The 21409-nt window shown below is 36.3% G+C and overlaps 3 protein-coding genes across 9 annotated transcripts; all 3 read right to left on the bottom strand.

Moving 5' to 3' along the window:
* Positions 1–606: 606 nt before the first annotated feature.
* On the bottom strand, positions 607–16792 carry LOC127239731 (uncharacterized). 7 transcript variants are annotated; one of them, XM_051258015.1, is made up of 9 exons: positions 14465–16792; positions 12989–13978; positions 12708–12795; positions 9768–9871; positions 8069–9116; positions 7788–7871; positions 6166–6865; positions 4944–5841; positions 4534–4645 (listed from the first exon to the last, which is right to left on the bottom strand). In XM_051258015.1, exons 7-9 carry the CDS (start codon positions 6185–6187, stop codon positions 4555–4557), a joined length of 1011 nt encoding a protein of 336 aa, XP_051113972.1. In that variant the 5' UTR covers positions 6188–6865; positions 7788–7871; positions 8069–9116; positions 9768–9871; positions 12708–12795; positions 12989–13978; positions 14465–16792; the 3' UTR covers positions 4534–4554. The 7 variants fall into 7 exon arrangements, with proteins under 7 accessions (XP_051113974.1, XP_051113975.1, XP_051113972.1 ...); XM_051258017.1 differs by lacking the exon at positions 4944–5841 and adding exons at positions 607–1713; positions 2539–2665 and having other exon boundaries at positions 6731–9116; XM_051258014.1 differs by having other exon boundaries at positions 6166–9116; positions 14465–16459; positions 16586–16792.
* On the bottom strand, positions 8267–9112 carry LOC127239575 (uncharacterized). Its single transcript, XM_051257786.1, has one exon. It carries the CDS (start codon positions 9110–9112, stop codon positions 8267–8269), a length of 846 nt encoding a protein of 281 aa, XP_051113743.1.
* Positions 16793–17221: 429 nt separating the features above from the next.
* On the bottom strand, positions 17222–21147 carry LOC127239734 (uncharacterized). Its single transcript, XM_051258020.1, has 4 exons — positions 21021–21147; positions 19221–19258; positions 19022–19119; positions 17222–18862 (listed from the first exon to the last, which is right to left on the bottom strand). Exons 2-4 carry the CDS (start codon positions 19231–19233, stop codon positions 18596–18598), a joined length of 378 nt encoding a protein of 125 aa, XP_051113977.1. The 5' UTR covers positions 19234–19258; positions 21021–21147; the 3' UTR covers positions 17222–18595.
* Between the last annotated feature and the right edge of the window lie 262 nt (positions 21148–21409).

Here is a 21409-nt window from a genome sequence, read left to right on the forward strand (position 1 = left end):
ATATTACTTTGTCATTTAAATTTGTATTTTTTTTATTTGTCATTTAAAATATTTATATTTATTTATGCCATGTTTATAATATTGATAAAACTCTTTATACCAAACCTAAAAAAAATATATTTATTCAAAACCACTTAACACATAAAACTTAAGCAGGGATGACCTGGTAGTGTAGGGATTGGACTTACAAGGTCATATTATTAGTGTCTACCTTTTCTTATTTTTCCAATTACTATATATAATTATAAATTAAAAACATAGTTATTTATTTAAAATCACAAAGTGAACACATAAAACTTAATAAGTAACAACAAATAACAATTGCTGTCCACCTTTTATTAATTTTTTTCCAATTTCCAATTACCATATATAATTATAATAATAATAATAATTGTATTTCAAAATAATTTGTTCAATTAAGTAACAACAATAATAACAATTGCTGTCCACCTTCTATTATACTTCCAATTACCATATATAATAATCATAATAATAATTGTATTTCAAAATAATTTGTTCAATTCTACTGACCATACATACAAAATTTTTAATTTACTTATAAATAATTATTAAAAATAGCAGCAAATTTAAATTATTAAACCACAATACTAAAACATAAATATATATTAAACAGCCCAAAAGTCTCAGTCCACATTTGATTCATACAGCAAAATACTTAAAAACAACAGCAAACCAAAAACACACAAACCATAAATAAGTAAATAACAAAGGCAAACATTCAAAACACAACAAACACAAACGGAAACCAGCAGACAGAGACTCCGGCGGGCGGCGGCGGCGCGGCCGCAATCAGAGGTTGCGGCGGTGGGGACAGGGGGCGGTGATCGAGCATTCGGAGGCGAGGCAGCCGCACGGCATCGGAATACGGTTGTCGCGGGGCAGGGACCTCAAGAGCCAGACCGTCTTCCCATCGATGAGGACCCGGTTCGAATTGGTCCGATCGAGCATCACCTTAAGATACCCGGTGCTGCGGAGGCAGATCCGGGCATAGACCGGGAGCTCGGCGGGGCCCGCCTCGTGGACGTGGACGGTGTCAACGCACAGTCCGAACCACATGGTTAAGAACTGACGGACCTCGACCTCGGTGATCGCCGGCTCGACGTTAGCCGGGAACAGCACGTAAATCATCCTCTCGTAGCGGTCCATCTCCCGGTCGAGGACGTCAACGATGTCCTCGGCGGGGCCGAAGTCGACGTTCAGCCTCGACAGGCTCAGGGCCCGGCCTGGCCCAATCAGCTCGCCGCGGCGGGCCCGCTCCATGATGTCGGACATCGCAGGGATGTAGATATTGCTGACGAGCTTGTGGACCTCATGGAACGCCGCCATCCGGCCATAGTATGAGCAGAGGAACAGAGGGTACAACTTGGTCTCGAGGAAGGCGCAGAGGACCGGGATCGGGACGGGCTTTGTCGGGCCTCCCGGGTTCGGGTTGCGGACGACGTCGAGGCACAGGACCGACTCTTCGGCGAGACGGTTGATGAGTTTCGGGCAGAAGGATGAGATGCGGCCGATTACCTCCGGGATGCCTTCCCGCTCAAACCAGAGCCAGAGACCCATCACTATGAGGCTCTCGGACGGGTTCCGTGCGAGCTCGCGTACGAGGACAGTGTAGAGCTCCCGATCTGCCGCGTATAGACGACGGAACTCGATGACCGCGGGACTCGGTGCATCAGACATCTTGAATAATAGTCCCTGAAAGAAGACATGAAAGGAAATCCATCTCAAGAAACTTTTAAAAAATAAATATTCGACAAGGCGCGAAGATTAAAACACAAAATAACCGATTTTCGGAACACCACCAGATCCCAGAGAATCAAAGAATTGCTAAAAGAGAACCTCTTCAAAATCTGGGACTTTTAAATCAGACAAAATCGAAATCGACACAATCTAGACTAAAAAGACAACACCAAAGCCCAGAATCTGATAAGCAGCACAGAAAGAACTTTAAAATCGACACAATCTACGCCAAAAAACGCAACCATCAACAGGAATCTGGATCTACACCAAAGCCCAGAATCATAAAAACACCAAAAAATCAAAGAACTTTAAAATCGACAAAATCTTGCCACAGAAAACTCCTGAAGGTAAAAACCACAACAATAGATCACGTATAAATGCTTCGAAACCAGGAAGTGCCTGTGAGACAAACAATCCAAAATCAACTCAGCTACAGCAGAATCTCAAACCCAATTTCAGAAACAATCACAGATTTATTTCTGAAAAACTAACTGGAGAAATCAAGAATCATCTAGAAGAGGGAGGGAGGGGGGGGAGGAGGGGGGGGGGGTGATAGATACAACCGAGGAGGACTCACCGAGTGAAGATGATGAAATGTGCCTGCCAAGGGCTGATTATATAGCTGGTTTCAAACAGTACGTAACTAAAGGCAGGACAAAAGTCATTGAGAAAGGGCAAGAGTTTGTTTTGCAACACAACAAAAGAGGTTAACTAGTGTGAATTGTAATCCCTGAAAAATTATCCAGAGTAGGTGGTAATTAATGCAGCCCATTGAATTACCTCTTACAAGGCCGCGGAAAATCCTCTTGCCTTTACACTTTTGAACAAATTAGTCCCTACTGGAAAACAATGGGCGCCATCGGAGATGCTGTGGGATGACATCAAAGGCCTCAGTCTTTACTTTTTTCTGCAGATTACAAAGTTTGGTGGTATTATTGATGACAAGATTCTTTGAATATTGTTACAAGATTTGGGAAATATAGCAAAAATCTGGTTTCTTTCAAATTAAAAAGTTAGAAAGAAACTGAACGAATTGAATACCAGCTTAATTCATCCTGTAAATAATATTATTGCAAATTGATAATTACCAGAATATCTAAGGGCACGTAGAAATCGACATAGAATTAGATAATAATAATAATGTTTGCCTAGAACATAATAGAAGATGTACATTCTAAATTTAGTTGAGAATCTCTCAGTTCTTTCTAATTAGAAAATTAATCATTGATTCTATTAGTTATGTAATTCTATGAAAAATAGCATCCGAGTAGTTAATTCCGTTTATTGGTGTTCTGGATTTTTTATGAAATACTTGTCGCTTAGCGAGTGTTTAAGAATCCGAATGTTCTTTTTATACTAAATGCAAGCTAAAAGTCTATTTCTGTCGGATTTCCAAATCAAAAGTTAACAAGTGAGTAGTTAATTCCGTTTATTGGTGTTCTAGATAATTTATGAAATACTTTGTCGCTTGTAGAGTGTTTAAGAATCCGAATGTTCTTTTTTTACTAAATGCAAGCTAAAAGTCTATTTCTGTCGGATTTCCAAATTGAAAGTCAACAAGTGAGTAGTTAATTCCGTTTATTGGTGTTCTAGATTCTTTATGAAATACTTTGTCGCTTAGCGAGTGTTTAAGAATCCGAATGTTCTTTCTATACTAAATGCAAGCTAAAAGTCTATTTCTGTCGGCATTCCAAATCAAAAGTTAACAAGTTCCCATATACCGAGCATCTAGCTACTTCACTAGTACGGCGCCACAATCAAGGGGTTCAGTTAACCGTTATCACGCAATAAATAGCCTAAAAAGTTCAACTCATCCTAATGCTCTATAAATAACCTAAAATTTTTGTACATTAATGTTCAAGTTTATCTATGAGATTCTTGTCGTCTAACGAGCAACATAATGAAAAAGCCGAATGTTTTTCTTAATATTAAATTCAACTTAAAAGTCTACTTTTGTCGGATTTCAAAGTAATAAGCGACAATTCTGTTAACAAGCTCCTATATACCGACCACCTAGCTGATCTACTCGTGCGTCACAATCAAGAAAAAGTTAACCCTTATCGCGCAATAAATGGTGTAAGAGGTCACATTGGCCCTAATTCTCAATAGATTACTAACAAAGTTGTGCACGACAAATATGACGTATATTAAGTGGATACTCGTAACGACAAAAAATCTATCCACGGCACTTCTGTCAAAATCTATGCACTCGTCATCAATGTAATCGGGTTCTGTAAGATGTTTATGCACATTAAATGACTCACAATAATTAAATGATGGAATTGATTCATTATTTCATCACACTAAGTAATAATTAAACCAAAATTTAGGAAAAATACTAAAATTAGAACAAAAACAATCTCATAAGATAAAGCAAGGATATTCTACATTAATGCACATAATTCCACTCTTTATAGCAATTTGCCCCAAAATCAGTAATATATGTCCAACAAGTTCAGCTCGGGTAAATACATCACAAAAGTATTTCACAATTCTTCCATGCCAATGATTTGATTTTAGGCAGTGTTATTAAATTAGTAACACCACATGTTAAACGTTACTATTTCCGTCTTTATTCTTATAGAAAAAGCAGGTTACATGCTACGAATATATATTTATAATACAAATCCATCAGGAATCCGTAACCATGATAAACACAACAGTGACCAGTACTGTGCAGGACAAGAATGAACTGAGACATAAAATTTATATAAATAGATCAACTTTTTATTAGTGCTTTTGAGATAGAATCGTTAATCACGTAATAAAGCATACCATGCATGGCGCAATTTCTCGTCATTCCACTTCTTTATGAAGGAATATTGTCCATGTCCAAGGCATTGTTGGAAGTTTGTCAATTCCAGTAGCAAATAGTACACATCTGAAGCTAATCACGGCATCAAAATCAATAGATAAGCAAAATACATATCAAAATGAGGAGACTCAGTAATAATGTAGAAGAGTGAAAAAACTGTCTACAAACAACGTGAATAGTAAAAGGGTCCATTAAATGTTTAAATTCTTAATCATTAAATGAGCTGCAGGTTGCAGACTGCAAAGAAACAGCTCAGACAACACAACAACTTTTACAACAGTACACCAGACACCAACAGAACATCAAGAACTAACAGAACACATTGAAACCAACACAACAAAGCATACTGACAGCACTGGTAGAAAATTACTACGGATGTGGACAGATTGACGGGCCGTTCATGAAGCATCCACAGGCACTCAGAGTTCGTCCAATCCGAGACAGATATGGCACCACCGAGACCATCTTACCACTGATCACAAGCCGAATCATACACATCCCATTCAGAATGTTCTGGACAAATGAGGGTTGAAGGAAGCATATCCGGGCATACAAAGGTTTCTCGCCTCGCCTCACTTCATGTATGTGCACACTCTCAATGCAACACCCGAACATTCGAGTGAAAAAATCCCTTATTTCAGTTTCAGTCACAGGGCTCGTGCGGAATGACATGAACAAGGTCCTTTCGAATGCTAACATCTCATTTTTAAGTCTGGCAGACAAGTCCTCAGTCAAAGTCAGCCTAGAGAAGTTCTCAACCAAGTTTTCAGCAGGAGATAACCGGGGCTGAGAAGGAGGCTGATCCCATCTCATGCCAAATTCACCATTGAGGGACCTCACCTCCAGATCACACATGAACGCGGCGTACATGTCACTTCGCAGTTTTACAACTTCTTCGAAAACAAGCTGCTGATTCTCACGGAAGTACTCCAAATATCCCTCTGCTCCAAGGAGGGTACAAGTCAGTGGGATTTCCGCTAGTTCAGGCACAGCTCGGTATAAACATCTTATTCCAATGACTTTGAGGCATGTCACAGCCTCATCAACAAGTTGAGTGATTATTCTTGGAGACAAGGAAAATATCTTGCTCAATAGATCAGCAACACCCGTACGCTCAAACCACAGCCACAATGCCATAATGGCACGGCATACTGAGGGATGCAGGAAAAGCTCCCTCACAAGGAGGGCATACAAATCTCCATCCATTGCATTGAAAAACTCGAATTCATGTGGAAATACGGAACTCCACATACCCATGGAACTGAAACCTGATAACAAGAGCTTAAACTTTAAATTTCTGAAAGAAAAAAAAATTCTAAGAGAAACAAATATTCCACAAAACAAGAGGAACAATAAACTTGCATCAGACTGGCCCAGAATGAAGGAAAAAATTACAGTTGCTTGCAATTTTACCGATAGCATTAAACCATGAAGTAGTAGCATTTGAAATCACAATACCCTTATAACAAAATTAAATCAAGATACAATGACAGATTATGATTAAAAAGAAAAAAGACTAGGATATCGAGAAACTATCAAGGAACATTGAGAAAGCAGAGGAAAATGGAAATAAAAAGCTGAAGGAGACTTACGAGGGAAAGGGGCTGCACTCATTGTGGTGGAGGAGACTCTCAGGCTGTGGGTGGTACCCTAAACTCTGCCCCAATATCACATTATATAGCCATACTCCAACGCTATCATTAATAAGGTTAGGTTATCGGTAGTAATACAAGAGAACAGAAATTACTAACAACTAACTGCATTCATCCCTGGAAAAAGAATCATCCATAGTAGTTGGTAAACTGGTAATAAATGACCCTGGAATAATCAATGGTTTTCAATATCGGAGAACAACCTCCAGACTCCAGTGGTAAGTTAGGGACTTCCAAGGTGAAGAAATGGAATTATAATAACAGGTACATCTCATCATTTCTTCAAATTATAAAACACAGGTAATATTGTTGATGATAAGATTGCTAGAATTTCCGAACAATATATTGGTAAAGGTAGTATGAATTTTCGACTATTTATTTAGTTGTTATTACAATAATTACTTCTACTACTATTGTTGCAACTACTTTGTTCTGTAGCCTAATGAACTACTAGTTGAAATTATGTAGTTGAATAAATCATCTAAAATTGTTAATTGATCTATACCTGGGATTATACACCAAAGCCAGTATCTGTTCGCCATGTAGACAATAGACATAGCATCAACTGACACGGTAAACACAATTATGATGCAAATGCACCATCAGGACAATTCTTCTATTGGCTCATATCCCAGCTTCCCTGTGAAACAGATGTAAAATAATGCAATCACTCGCGAGTAAGAAACTGCTACAATGAACGGTTAATTCTGTTTTTGTCGTTATAGTTTCCTAACGAGATTCTTACCATTTGGCGATACATGTACTACTGATATTCTTTTCATCATTAAATGCAACCCAACATTATCTTTTAAGTCTTATCAAAGTCAAAAGTAACCGGTAATTCCCTAAAAAGTAAAGTTACCGACCAGCCTACCTGTCCACGTGCGGCGTAATCATGATACATTATTGATTTTAGTGCAATGAATGGACTATAAGTTTTATCAATGTTACTGGTCAATCATAAAAAAGGGCTTACTGTGCACAGCTCGAATAATTTAACTGTAGATCTACGACTTGGTCCTAGTCCGTACAATCCATGAGTCAAAGGTTATACTTAAAAATTCCTTTATTACATGTTAATGCCACAAGAGTTCAGTTCTCTACAGATATGAAACCGTTGCCAATTGTTCGTGTAACTGTGAATATCCAGTTAGAATATGTATGCCATCACTTCAATTAAATTTGCCACTTGTCAGCTGTTAGGGTCATGTATATGTCTGCCACAGTGCAAATGTGAAGCTTAAAAGGACTCAATAGAGTAAATATAATCCCAAATGTTCCTCATAGGTAGAGAGAATTTATAATTAAGAATAGACTAAAGTTCAGTTCAAAATTATTCCATAAGATAAAATAACTTCATTTCATCCAACAAAAAAAGAATTCCACTAACATAGAGCAATTTATGCAAAGAAACTGCCAATCCATGCATAATGAGCCATAAAAAAAGTAGATATACAAAAAATCCTTTGCATTACTTTCATGTATAATTTGATTCAACATGCTAAAAATATATAAAACGAAACATGCCTTAAGTAATAAAACATGCCTTCAAGCGGCCATACCAAAAATGCTGGGTGTAGTTTGGTAACTTCATCCCACATCCTTCCATATCTTTTTTGAGGAAATTTTCCAATATCTAACAGCCCCTACACATTCCCAATTCTTATTAAGTTAGGGACCTCAAAGTCAATTAATAAAGTAGAATAAAATTTATATTAATAATTACTATAATTATAATAAAGAGGGAAACCATATTCTCATTTGTAGGGACAGATGTCAAAAACCTTGCTGTCAACAAGAAGGGCAGTAATTAGGTTGCAACTAAGGCAATAATTTTCTTAACCTTTTAATATTTCTTTTCTTTTTCTTTTTCTTTTTTCCATTATTATTTTTTCATTTGCAGACTGCAGTGACACCATTCAAGCCCTAAATCAGCCACTTCCCTTACAATAAATCACCGCACTGATCACAGTTCATCAACAGGACACAGAAACCACCAGAGGACATTAAGATCAAAAAACATCCACTCCTGTCTTCAAAACTACTTCCGGGTGAGCATGTTGGTACTTGAGGGAGCACAGAGCTTCAGCTTCCATCCAATCCGCGATACATACGGCCTCATCCAGACACTCTTACCATTGATCACCAACTTTGCCACAATCTCCCACTTAAGAATTCTGTGGACATATGATGAGCTGTAGAAGCATATCCGAGCATACACAGGTTCGCGTCCAGGCCCTGGATCATTCATGTGCAGAGACTCAATGCAGTTCCCAAACAATAAAGTGAAGAACCCACAGATTTCAGGCTCAGCCACGGGGGAGCCCTCAGCAAATATTGCAAACATTGTCCTTGAAAATGCTCCCATCTCATTTTCAAGACAGAAGGACAGGTCTTTGCCAGAAGTCAACCAAGACAATCTCTGAAATGCAAGAGACTCTCCAGAGCTTGTTCCAAATTCACCATTGCAGGCTCTCTGCTTGAGATCAATCAGCGCCGGAAGGTATATGCGGTTTGCCAGTTTATACACTTCCTGGGAAATGGTATCCCGATTCTCACAGAACATCTGCATATATATAGGTGATCTTAGGAGGGTGCAAGTGAGTGGAATATCCACTGGTTTGGGACGTAACCGGAGCGAGGTTCTGAGGACTTTGAGGCATGCCTCGGCCTCATCAACAAGTCGATCAAGAACTTCCGGTGAGAGTGAAAAGATCTTGCTAACAACATCGTCTACAGCTCCACGCTCAAACCACATCCAGAGTCCCATAATGTTGAGACATTCTAAGGGATCCCTTGAAAGGTCCCTTACGAGGAAGGTGTACAGTTCCCGATCTATAGCATGGAAGAACTTGCAATCGTCCACTACATCCCATGGACCACCCATACTGCTGCTTCCAGAAAATGAAAAAACAAATAGTAAGAAAACAAAATGATAAAATAAGTATGCAGCTATTAGATCTAAAATGGTCAGGAAAAATAATAAACCACAGTATCCCAGTATAACAATACCTGAAAAACCAAAACCACCGGCCAAAACAGTAACCTCAATGGAAATTTTGCTAAAACAATTAAATAACCTGAAAAACACCTATTATACTTAAAAACCATCAGCCAAGACAATGAACTCAATGAAAATTTTGATAAAACAAATAAATTAATTGACTGCCAGAGATTTGAATCTGAAGGCGGCTAAGCCATCAACAATCACATGTTTCCAGGACGAAATCTAAAGACAGACCCAATATAGTTACAAATCTTTCAATTGCGTTCTTTTGTGGTTTTTCAAAAATTTTCACTATCTAATTTATTTATTTTTCTTCAAAAATATAAAATCAAACAATTTTTATTTATTTTTTTATTTTTTTATATTATACAGAAAAAAAATTTTCATTCAGAACATAAAACTAACTACTTATTTATATTAGGTCAAACAATTATAAAAAATCTGAACTTAAAATCCAAATCCTCAAACAAACACACAAATAACAAGAACGATTTGGAACAGAAGGAAATGAAATGAAAAGTCAAAGGGGACTAACCAGGGGGTACGCTTGTGGTGGAGTATCTCTGGCTTCAGGTAATATACCCACTCCAACACTCCACATTATATAGCAATTTTCCAGTGCTCTCATTTATGAGGTGGCTATCCGCAGTTAGACAAGAAAACAGAAAATAATTAATTATGGAATAGTAATCATTGCTGGAATATCATCTTTAGTAGGTGGTTGGTAATTTATAACCCCTGGAATTATCTTAACCAAAGAAACCAAAGAATCAACACAAAATCATGATAATAACCAATGCTTAAGTTCCAAAGTCCATACAAAACACTGGAAACAGTAGCAAGAACTTGACGTTTTACCATTATTAGCTTAAACCTTTCTTTGAATGTGTAACCGAGTAAAAAATCATGTTCACATTTCAGATCCCTAATAGATCATTATGAAAGATTATATAATGCCAAAACTGGTCATTTGATATGTCCAACATAGACCCATCATAAACTATCATATCAAAATACAAAAAATATGAACAAATGCATCACCGGTAATTATGTCAGTTCACACCCAAGCATTCACATTGGGTGTAACGTAGATGTATCTAAAACAAGCCTTTCAGTTGGCTGATGTAGAGTTACCTTCCATTTCATTTTTCAACATTATGATTTAGGTATTGTCACAGCTCAATAAATGAGCTATTAAGTCTACTGTGCAACAACCTCAATACCTAACAATCATGAATGATACAGTTACTGTCAGCGGCTCCGGGCTCAATAAATGATCTAGTTAATTCTTTAACAATATCGACACCCAACACGATGACTTAAATATGAATTGATTTTATTAATTAAATCAACATTAAAAATGACATAAAGCAAAATCAAAAAGTGTATGAAGTTGAGATAAAAGAGAAAAATGAGTCTCGACAGATGCTTGTGTATTGACGACGGGTTTGAAACTATATTTTGAATTGGGCTCCCCCTTTAATTATTAGATGAATATATTTTATTTTTAGTAAGTAGGGTTCAGGTAATAGCATTGAAGAGTAACTAGAGTTTGAGACTATTCTAGAAATTTGGAAATAAAATAACCATCAGGGTTTGGGCAAACCGTTTATACCGTTTGCTTTTTCTTGGACGAACGATTGATATTGTTTTATTTTTCTTTCCGGGAGGATCGCCCTCCCAATTCGAAGTTTTATTTTGTTTCTATCAAAAAACACTTGATTTTTATTTGTGAATAAAATATAATCATAATTTTTTTCACAATATATATAATATAAAATTATATTCCGTGCCCGTCCCACATAAAACGTCCACTTTTTTTATTTTTTATCGTCCTACATAAATTGTCTTTTTTTTTTAAAATATAATTATATACTTTAATAACATTTTTAAACTTCATAATTTATAATTTTATTAATCTTGATTAAACTATTTAATTATCTTAATCTTAATCTATACAATAATTATTTTTACTAATATATTTTTTAATTATTTACTAATTATACTTTATCTAAATTTTCGTATCTATAATAATGTGGGCAAAATATATAAGACGGAGAGAATACTAAACAATATACTATATTTAGTTCATAGATAAATTTTAATCGAAAATAAATAATAAAAAATATTAATATCAAATAAAATACCAGCTGAATTTTAGTTCTATAGAATACAACACAAATAAAATTTTTAAATATATAAATATAAATATGAACTGATTTTATTAATTGAATCAACACTAAAAAATTTTAATTTGTATTAGTGAATAAAATACAATCATAAATTTTTAACATGATATATAAATAATATAAGTACACTAAAAAATAAAATATATTTAGTTTATTGATATTTGAATACAATTAAAACACTAATATCAAACAAAATACAAACTGAAATTTAATAACATAGAATACAACACAAATACTAATTATTATTTTAATAAATTATTAAGAAATAAAGGTTCGAAAAAAAATAAAATACTTATTTATTATTGATTAATTATAAATTTTTAAAAAAATATATAATTTTTTAAAAAATAATATATATAAATAATGATGTGAAAACAAAAATATATAAATAGATTTGAAACGAATTTTTTATTGTTAGTATAAAATAAAGAAGAGTATTTCTACTTTTGAACGTAGCAGAGTAAGAAAATAATGTAAAAAGCTAAAAAGTTATGGAGATATACCCAAATAGCAGATAGTCTAATTCTTCATATTAATGTTCTATTTTCTTAATATAGAGGAGTTCAGTTCAATGAACATTTAACTGCTAAAATCTATGCCCTCCTTCTCAATGTAACTGGGTTAATCATTATTCTCTCAGATGTTTTATGCTCATCAAATGGCCTAAGAAGTCTGAGAGCACTGAGATACGAATAGCTTAATGATGAAAGTGATTAATTATTTCGTTTCACTTAGTAATGTTCCTTACACTAATAAAACTATAAACTAGTAAAATTAATCAAATTAGTACAAAACAATCATAATTAGTACTACAAACTAAGCAGAGTCTGTTCATTCCTGCAATTTATGTAAATTAAATAAATAAAAATCAGTAATAATACCAAACATGAAACCAAAAAAGGTTTAGAGCTCGTAAATACATCACCCAACAATTTCATAGCACTTCAACTACATTTATATATTATATGATTTAGGCAGTGGCATTCCCTTCTTTTTTTTACCTCAGTAACGACACATGTTAAATATTATTACACATTCATGTCCAAAAAAATTCAATACGGGTCCTCATGCTAATATACAAACACAAATTACACACGCACAAAAGTAGATGCATGCTAGGAATCTATAATTATGAAACAAAATTAAAGAAAAATTAATAATGAGAAACAAATCAACAAAATAGCATGTGACTACTGATCAGAACAAGTATGAACGGAGATGTCATATCTACAAAAAAGTTCAACTGGACTAATATGACCTAGAACCGTTAAGGTAATAAAGCATACCGTGCATGATGTACTTTCAGTCTTTCACAACATCCTTCCGCTTCTTCCGTATCTTTATATAGGAGATTTTCCCACGTCTAAGGCATTCCTGGGGGTTTGCCAATTACAGTTAGTATAAATCTGAAGTTAATCAGGACACCAAAATTAATAGACAAGCCAATCAAAATATATATCAACATGAGGAAACAAAATCAATGCCAGAGGTTGAAGCACCTCTCTCCAGACAAAGCAAATAGTAGTAAGGCCCCGACTAATGCAATAAACATTTTAAATCATTATACCTTAGACGGGCCGCTGAAGTCTTCCCAATAGTGCCCTGGCATTATTCGGCCAAAACACAACCACTTCCATGAATGCAGATCACCAGACACCAAACAATGAACAAAGCCCATCAACTGGACATCAGAAACCACCAGAAGACATTAAAATCCAAACAAACAAGAGCATCTCCAATGTCTGCTATCATCAGTCCATATCTACTTGTAGCTAAGCAGGTCGGTGCTTGAGGGAAGACAAGAGGTCCAGCTTCCCACCAATTCAAGATGCAATTGCCCTCATACAGAACTCTTAACATTGACAACCACCTTCACCACAATCTTCCACTTCAGAATACTGTGTACAATCGAGGAACTGAGAAAAAATATCTGAGCATACACAGGCTCCCCTCCGTGCCCTGATTCATGCATGTACACAAAATCAATGCAGTTCCCAAACAATGAAAGAACTGCCTGATTTCAGGCTCAATGAAGGGGAAACCTCAGTGAATATCGCAAACATGGCCCTGAGAAATACCCCATCGCATTTTCCAGAAAGATGGACCCGTCTTTGCCAGAACAAGAGAGAATTGAACCAACAATGTAGACTGTTCAGAGCTTGTTCCAAATTCACCATGCAGTTTGCCAGTTTATATATACTTCCTGGGAAACAGTTCCCTGTTCTTGTAGAACATTTGCATGTAATATAGGTGATCTTAGAAGGATGCAAGTCGCTGGAATATCCACTGGTTCACGAAAGATTCAGAGTGGAGTTCGAGGACCTTAAGGCATACCTCTGCCTCATTATTGGTAAGGAATTTAGGTCGATAGCAAGATGATCTTGACAATGTATAAATGCCTACACGCTCAAATCACAGCCACAGGCCTACAATGTTGAAACATACCGAAGGATCCTGGAGAGGTCCCATATGGGAAAGGCATACAGTTCACAATCAATTGCACCAAAGAACTAGCAATCGTGCACTGCATCCCGTGGATCAGACATGCTATTAGTTCCTGACAATGAGATAGATTGAAAGAAAAAAAAAAAAAAACTGAAAATTATAAGCAAAGAGAGGAATTAACAAGAAAGCAAAATAATAAAATAAATGTGCAGCTATTTGGTCTAAAATGGCGATGGAAAAATAATCAACCACAGTAGTCCAGCACAGCAATAACCAAAAAGACAACCACCAGCCAAAACAGTAAATTAAATTAGAAGATTGATAAAATAATTCAATTACTTGAAAAAAACCTATTATACTTGAGAACAACACATATTCTCATAACCAAACCAGGAGGAGATACAAAATTAAGACTGCCAGCTATTTGAAACTAAGAGGCACATAAGACATCAACAATCAAATGTTTTTTAAGGAGAAAACCTAAAAACCATGTCAGATATATTCACATATCTTTTGATAATCTAAAATACTAAGATATCAAGAACAAGAACAAACCAAAACAAGAGGAAAATGAAAGGAAAAATGGAAGAAGACTAACCAGGAAGTATCCTTGTGGAGGAGAAGCACTGGCTGCAGGTGAAAAATGTGCTCCAATACCACATTATATGGCAGTATCCCAGTGCTATCATTATGAGGTGGCTATCAGCAGTAAGAGAAGAAAACATAAAATAACTAATGATGCATAGTAATCATTCCTGGAATATCATCTTTGGAAGGTGGTAGTAACTTATAACCCCAGGAATTATCACAACATAAAAGCCAAGGATATCTTGATTCTTACTTGCAATGCACAGAGAAGTTTAGGCACACCCACGCAAAGTAGCCAAAGAAAAGCATAAGGTTACCATATCTTTCTTCAGATCAACATGAGGAAGAGGGGAAATATTAACAAAATTCGGGCCCAGGGGAAAATTGGGCGCACCTAGGTGATCAGCACAACTGATCGTACATCTTCTTCAGTCACAAACTCAGGTTACATCATAAACTAATGATACGATATGCTTAAGTTTCATACAAAATATTGGAATCAGTAGCAAGAACTTAAAAGACTTTTTTTACCTTAATTACTCTAGCTCATACCTTTATTAGAATGAGTACCTGAAAAATCATGTAAAATCCTACAAACTAAACACAAGTGCAATTTATAATAATAATAAAAGCCAGATAACCAAAAAAAGGTTTAGCTTCAGTAAATACATCAAATCTACATCAAATCTAAGTGCAGCGCAGAAGTATGGACAGTATGTCAGGTATATAAAAAACATCAACTTTACTAATGTCAAGAGCAAGAATTGTTAAGGCAAATAGAGCATACCACTCATGATGTACTTTCACAACATCAATCCACTTCTTTCATATATTTATTGAGGAAAATTTCTCACATCTATGGAATTCCTGGAAGCTTGCCAATTCCAATAGCAAATAGACTATCAAATCAAAAGATAAATCGAAATGAAGAGTAAAAAATAATGCCAGAGGTTCCAAACCTTTCTCTGGACCAAGTGAATAATGGTAAGTTCCAAATAATGCAATAAAGTTTAAATCCTTATTCATCAAATGGGCTGCAGAAGTCTTCAATACAGAAGTTCAGTAGTTCACCAACACCAAACGGCAGCCCAACACAGGACACCAGGAACCACAGAAGACAAGAAAACCAACACAAATAAGAGCATCATCACATACTGCCAGTATGTGTCAGCAACTTGAACGGGTTCATGCAGACAAACAGCCCACTCATTAAGCATCCACAGGGACTTGCCATCCACCCAATCTGAGATGGATACTGCAACATTGAGACTATCTTAGCAGTGGCCACAAGCCTATTTATAATTTCCCGCTCAGAAGAATATGGACAAATGACTTTTTGAAGTATACAGTCTTCACTTGACCTAACTCCAAGCATGTTCAGACTTGGTGCAATTCCCTCTCATTCCAGTGCAGCAGCTAAAAGGGTACAAGAGGAACGCCGTGAACAAGGTCCTTTCAAATGGTCAAGTGAAAGACATGACTAACATCTCATTTTGCAGACAGGCAGACAAGTCCTCACCCAAAGTCAGCCTAGAGAAGTTCTGAACCGAGTTTTCAGCAGGAGGGGCTTGCGCTCTCACATCAAGATTGGACAAGAAACCGATGATATGTCACTTCACCGATTCACAACTTCTGGGAAAACAATCTGCTATTCTCACAGAAGTACTCCAAATACCCCTCTGTCCCAAGGAGGATACAATTCAGGGAGATTTCACTAGTTCAGGCACCAGTCGGTGTAAACATCTTATTCCAATGATGTTGAGGCAAGTCACAGCCCCATCGCTGAGTCGATTGATTATTATTGGAGACAAGGAAATTATCTTGATCAGGAGATCAGACACACCAGTCCACTCAAACCACAGCCACAAGGCCATAATGGAACCGCATAGTGAGGGATGCAGGAAGAGCCCCCTCATAAGGAGGATGTACAGATCACCATCGATCGCATTGATAAACTCGAACTCATGCGGAAACATGGAACTCCACATACGAATGGAAGCAAATCCTGATAACAAGAGCTTAAACTTTGAATTTATGAAAATTATATTCTAAGAGAAGATATTCCTCGAAACAAAAGGAAACATATGAAATGAGCACAAAATACTTTGGAAGTATACAATTTTCAATTGACCTCACTCCGTGCATGTGCAGACTCAGTGCAATTCCCTACCATTCCAGGCAGCAGTCAAAGGGTACAAGTGGAATGCCATGAACAAGGTTCTTTCAAATGGTAACATGACTAACATCTCATTTTGCAGACAGGCAGACAAGCCCGAGCCCAATGTCAGCCCAGAGAAGTTCTGAACCAAGCTTCCAGCAGGAAGCGGTTGGCTCTCACCTAAAGATTGGACAGGAACCCAGTGTACATGTCACTTCGCCAGTTTACTTCTTGGAAAACAATCTGCTGATTCGCACGGAAGTACTCCAAATATCCCTCTGTTCCAAGGAGGGTACAAGTCAGCGGGAATTCCACTAGTTCAGGCACATGTCGGTGTAAACACCTTATTCCAATGATGTTGAGGCAAGTCACAGCCTCGTCAATGAGTTCATTGATTACTCTTGGAGACAAGGAAATTATCTTGCTCAGGAGATCAGTCGCACCTGTGCGCTCGAACCACAGCCACAAGGCCATAATGGACGCATAGTGAGGGTTGCAGGCAAAGCTCCTCATGAGGAGGATGTACAGATCACCCTCTATCGGATTGAAGAACTCGAACTCATGCAAAAACACATGACTCCACATACCCATGGAAGCAAATCCTGATAACAAGAGCTTTAACTTCGCATTTCTAAAAAATTATAATCTAAGAGAGAAAATATCCCACAAAACAAAAAGAAACATATGAAGCAAGCACAAATGGTGCACAGAAAGTGCATTTAGTTATTAACATGATTCTTGTTCTTCATTAATTATCAGAAAAATTTAATCATGAAAAAATCAATTGACAAGAGAGTAAAGAAAGAGTAAAGTGAGATTAATAATACTCCTTCCGTCCCACCAACGGTGTCCCATTTACCAGTCCCACCTACGGTGTCCCATTTACCGGAGGAATTTAAGAGGTATAATTAGTAAATAATTAAAAATATACTAGTGATAATAATTATTGTATAATAAAAAAAGTTAGATTAAAATTAAAATAAATAATTAGTCTAATTAGAATTAAAAAATATATATAAATTAAAAAATTTTAAATAAGATTAAATTGTATAAATCTTTTTCAAAAAAGAAAAATAACATGATAAATGGACAGACAGAAATGGAAAAGGTGGACACACTAAGTGAAACGAAGGGCGTAATAATTACAATATTATAATAAAGGAAGAAAACCATATTTTCACAAGTAGTGCCAGATGTCGTTAACCTAGCTGTCAACATAAAGAGAAGCAATTAGTTTCTAACTGATGCAATATTCAACCTTTCATTTATCTTTTGCCATTTGCAGATTGCACAGCCATCAGAAACTAATTCCATAACTGTAAACCACCACACACTGAACACAGCCCATCAACAGGACGACAGAAACCACCAGAGAACATTAAAATCAAAGCAATCGCCATTCCCATCTGACAGCATCAGTTCAAAACTACTTCAGGCTAAGCAAGTTGGTGCTTGAGGGAGGACAGAACTACAGCTTCTACCCGATTTGCGATACATACAGCTTCATCCAGACACTCTTACCATTGATTACCACCTTTGCGACAATCTCCCACTTCAGAATGCTGCGGACAAATGAAGAGCTGCAGAAGCATGTCCAAGTGTACACAGGTTTACACCAGGTCCTGCCTCATGCATGTGCAGACTCAATGCAATTCCCGGGCAATGAAGTGAGGAACTCTGATTTCAACAGGAGTTCAAAAATACTTCATGCCTAGCAAGTTGGTGCTTGATGGAGGACAGAGCTTCAGCTTCCACCCAATTCGCGATACATATGACCTCATCCAGACACTCTTACCATTGATCATCACCTTCGCCACAATCTCCCACTTCAGAATGTTGTGGACAAATGAAGAGCTCCGAAGCATATCCAAGCATAGACAGGTCCTCATCCAGGCTCTACCTCATGCATGTGCAGACTCAATGCAGTTCTCGAACAATGAAGTGGGGAACTCACTGCTTTCAGGCTCAGCCACTGGGGGGCCATCAGCGAATGTAGCAAACATCGTTTGAATATGCCCCCATCTCATTTTCAAGACAGATGGACAGCTTTTTGCCAGAAGTCAACCAAGATAATCTCTGAACCAAATTATTGTCTAGAGAAGATTGAACCAGCACAGTACACTGTCCAGAGCTTGTTCCAAATTCACCATTGCAGGTTCGCTGCTTAAGATCAATCAGCGCCGGGAGGCATATGCGGTTTGCCAGTTTATGCACTTCTTGGGGAACAGTCTCCCGATTCTCACAGAACATCTGCATATATATTGGTGATCTCAGGAGGGTGCAAGTGAGTGGAATATCCACTGGTTTAGGACGAAACAATAATGAGGATCTGAGGACTTTAAGGGAGGCCTCTGCCCATCAACAAAGTCATCAAGAACTTCAGATGATGAGTGAAAAGATTTTGCTTACAGCATCGTCTACAGCTCCACGCTCAAACCACAGCCAGAGTCCCATAATGTTAAGACATTCTGAGGATGCATTCCACGGATCAGCCATGATATTAATTCCTGACAATGAGAGAGATTAAAATCTAAAAACTGTAATTATATAGAAAACTAACAAGAAATAAAATAATAATAATAATAAAAGAAGTGTGCAGCTATCTGACCTAAAATGGTCATGGAAAACTAATCAAGCACAATAGGCCTGCATAACAATAGCAGAAAACTCAAAATCACAAGCCAAACAGTGATCACAATGAAAAAAATAAATAAATAATAATAATAGATAAAATAAACGAGCGACTTGAAAAGCACCTATTTTATTCAAAAATTGCACATATTTGAAACTGAACGTTTCAAAGACAATCTAAAAACTGAGTGTCGACATTATCCCAAATCTCTCCTCTTCTTTTTTTTTTTTTTCTTGGAAGGGTAACTATATATAACAGCAGAAGCAATAGATTACAATACCAAGTGATATAGGTGAACTAAAAAACAGAACCAAGAGAATTGAGGAACTACGAAAGGACTACCAAAGAAAAAAAAAAAGAAACTAAGGTTACAGGCTAATGATCATATGCCAAAACCTGTGTGCATTTGATGTGTACAAGAAAGTCCTATCATCAACTAAAAAATAATGGAAGTAGAAAGATTGGGATCAAAATGCATCACACGTTCATTGATTGTGTGGGATTCACATCCAAGATTCAACCTGAGTGTGGCGTAGATGTATGTAAAACGAACTTTCCGTTTAGATTACTTAAAGTCGACTTTTCTCTTTTCTAGACATTACGGCAACAGTTAATCCTGTTAAGTGTAGATCAGAACCAATCATAGCTGAAAGGAAAAGTTGTAGTAGGTAGTCCACGCCTTATAATAGTCTATAGTTTATTTATGAGATGTCTCTTCAAAGTGAGAGTGACGTAGAAAAAAACAAAAATACACATTACACATAAAGCGACGTTTTATGAAATGAAGTTTAAAAGTTGGTTCCAGTTGAGAATCTTTTACAAAGTAAAAAGTTCCAGGTTACGTTAAAGTCTATAAAATCCATATTCACATAACCCAAATCCGCAATCATTGTTCAGGTGCTGTTAGCGCTCAATAAGTCATCTAATAAGTCTACATCAACACTCAAACAAGATGAATTAAAAGTCGGGTCGAAAAATTGACCACATTTCTAGTGGATATTTTTTACCAGAAAAAACTCTCTGGGCAGGGTTAAAATACTGGCTCTAGAGTCAAATTAGTTAATAGTTATTTAATTGAGTTCAAGGAGTTCCACATACATAACAATTAACATTATGATCAATATGCAGTACAAAATGTTAACAGTTAACTCATGCCCAAGTTCTGTTATGATCACCTATGTTTAGACAAACTTCCCAATTTGATACTATTATCAATCCAAGGGTGTGTTTACCTGGAATTTGATTTTCGGCTTTACTATTCCAATTTTTATTCTCTTCAAAAACATCAAATCAAACACCTATTTTTTATTTATTATATTACACTAAAATTAAATTTTTACATTTAAAACACCACATCAATACATTTTTATATAACATCAAACAACTATTTCAATTCAAAATTTTACTATTCAAAACCAATACCCAAAATAAAAAATTAACAAGTAAACACACCCCAATTGATTGAGTCTCTTAATGTAGATAAACACATTATATGCTGTTTTGAACTTCAATATAGTGCACAAATTTTAGAACTTAAAGCTGCCAGCATAATTAAGTTGACCATAAATGCTTGATAAATGATGCAATCTCAAGTTAATTTAAAAGTTTAGCTCTATGCATAAACGACCACACATCTGGAAGATATTCTTCAAATCCAGGGATCATATGAAATAATAACAGTGGTTTAGTTATATAGAAAAGGTTAATGAATATTAAAATGATTAAACCAATAATCCAAGCATGAACTATTTGGAAAGCTGATAGTATAGATTATACCTTCGGAAGAACATCAACATCAACAAGAATGATATTGGTGGCTTGAAGACTTCATTCAATTACATATTTAGAGAAGAAACAGGCATTTCCAGTGATGCTGGCAGCTCTTGGCATCTCAAAAGTAGCCCTACTCTCATGGAAAACAGAATGCATCTATAGATGAGATAACATAATCAATTGACAACACAATCAAAAGATCTCTTCAATATATTCAGTAACACAGAAAAAGAAGATATATATGGACATTATTTCTAGCAATTGTGAACCTCTCCTAGTAAAGAGGAGTAAAACGGCTCCACTAATGCAATAATTAGAACTTTGGTAAAGATCCATCTCCAATGGCAGCTTCAAGGTAATTCCAACTCTCTCTGCAATTGTATTCACCTACT

Source organism: Andrographis paniculata, unplaced genomic scaffold, assembly GCF_009805555.1.
Source record: "Andrographis paniculata isolate CXL003 unplaced genomic scaffold, ASM980555v1 Contig78END, whole genome shotgun sequence".
NCBI classification, from domain to species: domain Eukaryota; kingdom Viridiplantae; phylum Streptophyta; class Magnoliopsida; order Lamiales; family Acanthaceae; genus Andrographis; species Andrographis paniculata.